The following is a 7,809-nucleotide window of genomic DNA, read 5'->3' as shown; positions in this document are numbered from 1 at the left end:
TTACTGAGAATCGTTTAGGTTCCAAAGCTTGTGAACTATTTCCAATATTTACACTGTCATACACAGATAAAACTTAGAGAGTGTTCAAGGTTACCCTATAAAGACAGCACTCTTGCTTGTCTGGGTGCTAAAATGCTCTGCAGAGGAAGTGAGGAGGGGTGTATCCTGGGTGTGTGCTCATGAGGAGATAACCCAACCAATGGTTTTAGGAGCCAATGTTCCAATGGGGAGACTGAGTCCCAGAGAGGGGAAGGGACTCGCCCAGGGTCACATGGTGATGGGGCTCAGTGGGGCCTAGACCACTGCTCCATGGCTGTCCCCCTGTGGGTCTGCCAGCCAAGGGCGAGAAAGGGCTTTGGGGAGGGCAGGTAGCCAAGTCAGGGCTCCGCCTCTCCCTCATCCTCGCTGGTGCAACCCTCAGGCACTGCAGGGCCCTGGGCTGCCCGGGTCTCCAAGTACTTGGCCTTGAGCTGCTCCAGCTCGTGCAGCTCAGCCTCCAGCCGCTCCCGGTGGGCCATCCGCAGCTGGCGTAGCTGTTTCATAGGAAAGGGGTTCATGTCGTTGAAGGCGATGTTCATCAGCTTCCTGGGGGGAGAGCACAGTCACAGTCACCGCGTGTCCCAGGCACCCCTGCATTCATTCTGCTCATGCAGCTGAGGCCCCTTCCAGGGAGGAAACAGTAAATAGGAAGACAATTTCCACCCAAAGTGACAGGTACTGAGGCAAGAGGAAGCTTAGCACTGTGGGAGCTCTAACCCAGAAAGGAAAAGTTGGTCAGGGAAGGCTTCGTGGAGGAGGGGACAGTGAGCTGAGTTTTGAAGAATGAGTACAGGTAGGCCAGGCAAAGATGGTGGTGGTGGAAGTGGCAAGGAGGCATTCTAAGTAGAAGAACCTGCAAGGCCAGAAGCCCAGAGATGGAGGTTGTCCTAGGAACTCAAATAATTGTTTGGCAGGATCATAGGGCATGGGTGTTGGGGGCAGGAGAAGGTGGGCAAGAAATGAAACAGCACGGAGGCCCTGCATGCTGTGTTAAGGGGGCAGACAGACGCCAAGGCAGTGGAACGTCCCTGAAGATTTCTAAGCTGCAACGGAGGATCAGAATCGCTAATGAACCTACCTTTGGAAACACCAGCCCCCTCTCTGCTCTGTGTCCCAGAGGGATGCATGTGGGGTGGGTACGGTGGAGGGGCAGGGTGGCCCAGGAGTGCGTTCTCACCGACTGTTGCAAATGGTCTTGGTGAAGAAGCGCAGGTACTGGTAGATCTCCAGGCCATCCTGCAGCCTCAGGATCTCCTCCTCGTTGTACTTGAAGATGGCCAAGGCATAGCGGAACACCACCTGGGGGGTAAAGTGGGGGCTCAGGAGGGGGGCACAGGGAGCCAGGGCAGGGAGTCCCCAGCAGGAGCAGAACCCACACCCCCAGGCACTGTGGAAGGCCCTGGACAGGCTGCAGAGGTTGAAGGCCTGGAGGAAACGTGCGGGGCAACACCAAGGGGGGGTGGACTGGAAATCCCACAGGGGAGCACAGCTTGGAATCTGGGGATGGGGACTGTCCTGGGACCCTGGGCCAGGCATTGCCCCTGTTGGACCCAATGGCAGGTAACACTGTCTTTACATGGGGCTCCAGTAGGAATCGAATGGAGACACAGATCCGAGGGCACTTGGTGAACTGTGAGGTCAGCCACCATGGGGAAACTGGGCGGAGGTCAGGGGAGGGCCTGCCCCGGGTCTCCTTGCGAGGTAAGGGGCAGAGCTGGGACCAGATCCAAGTGCCAGCCTCCCAATCTGGGGCTCAGTCCAAACAGGAGGAAGAGACGGCAGGTGATTGAGGGGCAATGGACAGAATAGCGATGCGCCTCCTGGTCATGCTTGTGCCTCCTCTCCAGGGAAAGGGAATCCCCCCAACTTTAGGACGCATCTTCAGAAGCAGAAGCACCACTTCCTCTCAGGGGTGCAAAGTACTTGAGTTTACAAAGCCACGCTCCCAGGAGAGGTCCTCCATGGCCCTGACAGGTGGGCTCTGTCCTCCCACTGTCCAGGGGCAGAATCGAGACCCAGAGGATGCAGGGACTTGCCCAGGACACTCCTGCTCACCACCACCCCCCGCGCAGTGCCCTACCTTGGTGCCCTCGTAGAGGAAGGCGTCCCAGACCTGGAGGAGGATGTTGCTGATGAGACTGTCTGCGAAGACTACGAGGAGCCAGTTGAAGGTGACGAAAGACAGGTCCACACGGTGCTGCCCCAGGTGGGCCATCAGTTTGGGCAGCTTCTCCAAGAGGAGGTCCTGCAGCACTCGCTGGTCCACCTGCAAGCCGAGAGAGGGCCTGTCAGCTGCTGCCCTGTGGAGGGGGCTGCCTCCGTCCAGTCCACCCCTGCACACCCGGCTGGTCCACACATGGCCCCAGGCTGCTCCCAGTGGGTCCTGCCCCACCTGGGGGCACAGAGCGCCCGGAGAAGCTAGAGCCCAGCCTGGCCGGGAGACAGGTCGCTCCACTGGCGAGCAGCCTTCCAGGTTGGAGCTTTGATGCAGAGGTCTCTGTGGACTGTAAGTTCTTGGCCAGTGGAGTTTTGGTTCCTTTGTCCCCCAGGCTTGTATTGGCTGACACCATGGCCGCTTCCCTACACCTGTTTTGGGACTGATGCACAAGATGATCAGGGCAAGGTCCTGGGGGCCGGTGTTGGGGGAGCCACACCTGACATCAGGGGGCGATGCTGCTGGGTGATAGCTGCTAATGACCTCTTAGTGCGGTCACATCATACCTCTGTCCTTGTTTCACTGGACCCGGTTGGTCACTGCCCGCACTGGCTCCTTCCCTGCCCCAGGACACGGTTGTTCTGTGGCTGCCCCCACTTCTGTGACAAGCCCGTTTTAGGCTCCTCTTGCTCTCTTTCTTGGAACTGCAGGTTTCTCAGCCCTCTCCCTCCATTTAAGTTTTCTTCCAGACTTAGCTCTTGCTGTGGCAAACACCCTCTCCCTTCCTTCCCTGCCCTGAACTCCAGGTCTGCTGTGCAGGCCAAGAGTCCAGCTCAAAACCTAGGGTAACTCACTGAATCTAAGATGCCACTGAACCTACTGAAGGATGTACAGATGAACTGATATGATGTCTGAGATTTACTTCAAGGTCATCAGAGTAGGAGGAGTGGGTGTGAGTATAGGTGAAAACAGTACTGGCCACCCTGTGTTGATAATTATTGAAACTAGGTAATGGATGCATGGAGGTTCATTACACTTTCTCTGTTTTTTTGTACATTTGAAATTTTCTGTACTCAAAACAAAAACACCATAGTATATTGGTTATACAACACACCTCAATTCCAGAGATGTTAAAAAGTGAAAATAAAATATTTGTAAAGTGAAATATTTGTGTATTTCCCAGCCTGCCTTGCAACTAGAGGTGCCATGTGACACAATTCTGGCCAGTAAGATGTAAGCAGAAGTTGCTGGGTCTGGAAAGCTGTCTGAAAGGGAGCCAGTGCCTGTCTTTCACCCTCTGCTTCTTTCAGCCTAGACCATGGCAACAGTGCCAGAGAGGGTGCAGCCATCTCATGACCACGAGGTGACCAGCAGGAGGATGAAAGTCACATGGCAGAGCACTTAGCTGGAAGGAGCCTTCAGCTTTCTCATTATCTGAGAAAAATAACCCCCCATTTAAGCCACTATTAGGTTGGACCTCCCTGCCACACAGCAGAACACAATCCTTACCTGATTCACCACCTATTTCCTGATGACTCCTAAGTCTTGATCTTCATCTCTGATCTCTCTCCTTAGCCCTCCACCCAGGTGGGCATCCCAGAAGGAGGAAACAGTGTTGGGTGCTCACAGTAGGAAAGGAGGACAGGATGGGTGGGCAGGTAATGGCTTGGTAGGTTTTGGCGGGGAGTGAGACAGTTCTCCCTGGGTAGCATCTCTCCATAAAGCAGACGCACTGATACAGCAAGAATGGGACAAGGGGTAAGGAGGGAGAGGCTGGAGGGTGGAGGTGGGAGGTCTGAAATGGTTTCGCATTTACACCTCTCAACAAGCCCAGGAAGTAGTGTTACTTCCATTCAAAAGCAGGCAAGCCTGAGGTTCAGAGAAGTGATGCCACTTGCCAAGGCCAGATGGCTGGTTTCTGAAGGGCTGGCTCTGAACCCAGCTCCACCTGACTCCAGGGCTGGTCTGTGCTCAGAGGGCAGTGGAGGGGGTCATGAGATGATGGAGGTAGCTGTATTTCTCAGTAGGTGATGATGCGTGTGTGTGAAGCGTCACTGTCACCTCCCATCCTCCCAGTCCCAACTTCCACCCTACCTGACCTCTGTTTTGAAATTCTTGACTGGCAAACACCAGTCAAAATCTAGTGACACTAGATTTTCTCCTCCTCCCCTCCATAGGATATCCACTGTTTCTAGTGATGTAATGTCCCCACTGGAATAACAACAGTCTATCGTGTGGGCAGGGCCCCAGCAATTCTCAAGGCCATCAGCTGACTGGAACATCGCAGCAGTCCCAGAGAAGGGTTATTGGCCCACTGTACAGAGGGAGAAATGGAGGCCTGAGAGATTCCTGACCTTTCCAAGATTCACTGACTTGTAGGAACAATTCAGGGGCACCAACCTGCATGGCCCCCAAGTCCCCTCCCTGCCCTGCTCACCTGGGATGCCAAGAGCGTCTTGCTGTAGTAATCAGCTGGCATGATGGTCTCCACAATGGCCACCAGACACCAGAAGGCACTCTCTTCCTCATCCAGGACCAGCAGAGCGATGGCCGCCAGTCTGGAGTGGGAGGGAAGGAGGCCTGGAGTGACCCACAGAAGTCACAACCAGGCAGCCCACGGCAGGGGTGACTCCCTGGGGGATGTCCTGCCCAACCCCACTCTCTAACCAGGCTGGTGTTCCTGGAAACTGGGGCGAGATGAACATGCTTTTGAAGAGGACTACCTAGGGGATTTCCAGAGCAACTGGGATCATCTTAGAGCAGGGCCTCTGGAGTCTTGTTGCTTCCTTGCTGGGTGACCGTGGGCAAGTTACTTAACTTCTCTGAGCTTCAGCCTCATAATAATCACAGGACTGTTGTAAGGATGAACAGAGTAAATACATGTTAACTGCCCAGCACAGTGCCTAACACGTAGTGAGAGTGCTTTATAAAGGTTAGCTATCCTCATCTTAATATTCATGGGCTTTGAGACCTTGGCAAGTGTGCTAACCTCTCTGCGCCTCACTTTTATTACCTGTCAAGTGGGGTTAACAGTATCCACCTCCCAGGACTGTGAGGCATTGAGAAGACAGACATACAGCATCTTGCTCACTGTCTGGCATGTACCAGGTGCTCAATACTCGGAATTCTTTTTCTCCTTTGCTTCCCCTCTCCCCTAGAGTTATCATGAGGCTCCAATGAGATCATGGATAAGAAAGAAGACAACCCACAGTGCTGAGCAGGGATGTCTGCCTGGAAGAAGCACTGTTTTCTCTCCTTCCCCCACCTTCCCTGGCAGGTCTTGTCCAGGGTGAATCCAAGAATACATTTCCCAAAATGTACTGGTCTCTCAAGATGCTAGGTGAGCACATGGTCCCATATTCAAAGATGTTGGGGAACACTGCATACTCTAGCCCCCTTTTAGAGGCTTATGATATACATATCTTAACAAAGCCTCTTAGAAATCTCACGTTAACAAAGCCCCACATGACTAATACAGGGCTGCCTAGTGGGGCTGTGCACAGTGCACCCGCTGAACACCCTCAGGGAGCTGCCGCTTTCAGCACGGGGCAGCCTCACACTCTCAATGGACTTAAAGAGCACATTTCATTGTCAGATATTGATGCTTCTCTGGGCTCTTACTCGGTTGGATTCATGACCTCCGACATCTTCTGAGGTTTACACTTTTTTTTAATAAACAGGGTTTCTGAAAAGAAAAAAAGAAATCCTTTTTCTCTCCCTAGTGGATTGGGAAGGTATTTCTCTCCACTCTGGCTAAAGTATTGTTACAGACCGTCCTTAGTTTAGCTGAGTGGATGGAGAGAACAGTTACAGGTCTCCTGGAAATAGTAGGCTTTGGCCTCTCAGAGATGGGAAAGTGGGAAGGCCTACAGAGATTATTTAGCTCAGAGAGAGCAAATGGGATACACCAGCCAACACTCTCTTTGTCTATGCCCAGGGCAGACATAACTAATTGATCATGGTACTCTTTCCCACTGAGTCTGGAGGCTGCCTCAGAAACTCACAAGATAAGGCTCCAGGCAGCTACTTTCTGCTGGTCATCCCTGGCCATTGCAGAGACAGGAAAATCGAGGCCCACAGAGCAACAGTGACTTGTTCAAGGTCACACAATCAGTTGGTGGCAGAGGACTGCCAAAGTCCAGCCTGTTCTCTCTATCTTACCTCATTCCACTGTTCTCAGTCCAGGAGTGGGTGTCAGAATTAGCTTCGATTTCTGCTCACATTAAAAGGTCAGTGATTTGATGTGTGAGCCCGTTGATAACGTTCAGTGATTTATACTATTTTTAATTTTTGCACACAATCCTGAACCAGTAGGATAAAGCTTTTGTGTCAGAAAAGGAGGTTTAATCCTGCTAAGATTCCACCCATGGAAGGCCCTAAGCAAGGCCCAGGGCCTTTGGGAATGGATACCACTGTTTCTGAGAGTCCCAATAATGCCACTGGGGGCAAGGGTATGACACGAGCTCTGAATCCAGGAATGCTCTCAATATGCTTGGTGGGATACTCAGGACCCCTCTGGTGGAGGAGGCCAAAGGACCTTGTTTTTACTCCCATGAGCCTTGTTTCCAAATCATATTGCCCTTAACCTCTCAAAGACTGGTCTCCCTGAGGATGCCCAGGCCATAGGTTCTCATTTACAGTCACAAGGAGGTTCCTTGGCCTGTGCCTCAGTCTTTGGGCTTAACTCCTGAAGGACAGATCTGGGAAGCTGCCTCACCCTCAGCCAGCCTCTGCTTTCCACCCTTGACATGTACCGGCCACCCCTTTCCTGACTCCTTCGCAGGTCCCCCTTCCTCTCTATGGGCCTTACCTGTTGGTGTTTGGAAATTTGTTAGGGCTACTGAAAATTTTAGATGTGTATTCCTCATGACTTTTTCACTTTTTGGGTGTGTTTTAATGCTACAGAAATAATAGCACAAACACAAGAATATCTGTGGCAGCATTCTTATAACCAAAAAAAAAAAAAGAAGAAGAAGATTTACATACTTTATGGTGCATATGGTGCATTTAGACAGTGGAAATTGAATCTCTGTTAAAAAGGATGCACCCGGGCTTCCCTGGCGCAGTGATTGAGAGTCCGCCTGCCAATGCAGGGGACACGGGTTCGTGCCCTGGTCCGGGAAGATCTCACATGCCGCGGAGTGGCTGGGCCCGTGAGCCATGGCCGCTGAGCCTGCACGTCTGGAGCCTGTGCTCAGCAACGGAAGAGGCCACAACAGTGAGGCCCGCGTACCACAAAAAAAAAAAAAAAAAAAAAAAAAGGATGCACCCAAGAGAAAGGAGAATATACATCCACACAAAGACTTGCCCAGGAATGTTCATGGCATTATTCATAATAGCCAAAAGGTAGAAACAATCCAAATGTCCATCAACTGGTTACTGGATAATCCAAGTATGGCACATCCATGCAATGGAATGCTGCTTGGTTAAAAAAAGAACAAAACACATACTACAACCTGTATGAACCTCAAGAACATGCTAAGTGGAAGAAACTTGATGCAGATGACCACATATTTTATGATTGGTATATGAAATGTCCACAACAAGCACGCTCATAGAGACAGAAAGTAGATATGTGGTTGTTCAGGGCTGGGGGTGGGAATTGAGAGTGACTG

The 7,809-nt window shown here is 51.8% G+C and overlaps 1 protein-coding gene across 3 annotated transcripts in view; it reads right to left on the bottom strand.

The window, feature by feature from the left end:
- TBC1D2 (TBC1 domain family member 2) overlaps positions 1-7,809 on the bottom strand; it is a 41,153-nt gene continuing 33,344 nt past the window's right edge. The window contains exons 10-13 of one of the 3 annotated variants that reach the window (XM_060154767.1): positions 4,632-4,752; positions 2,120-2,305; positions 1,217-1,338; positions 1-585 (exon numbers count right to left, since the gene is read on the bottom strand). In XM_060154767.1, the coding sequence (XP_060010750.1) occupies positions 378-585; positions 1,217-1,338; positions 2,120-2,305; positions 4,632-4,752 (637 nt within the window). In that variant the 3' untranslated portion in view covers positions 1-377. Of the gene's footprint in view, positions 586-1,117; positions 1,339-2,119; positions 2,306-4,631; positions 4,753-7,809 lie in introns of all 3 variants that reach the window. The other 2 variants (XM_060154768.1, XR_009541538.1) reach the window with 2 other exon arrangements.

This window comes from Lagenorhynchus albirostris, chromosome 7 (assembly GCF_949774975.1).
Source record: "Lagenorhynchus albirostris chromosome 7, mLagAlb1.1, whole genome shotgun sequence".
Taxonomy (NCBI): Eukaryota; Metazoa; Chordata; class Mammalia; order Artiodactyla; family Delphinidae; genus Lagenorhynchus; species Lagenorhynchus albirostris.
This window is presented reverse-complemented; position numbering and strand designations above follow the sequence as displayed.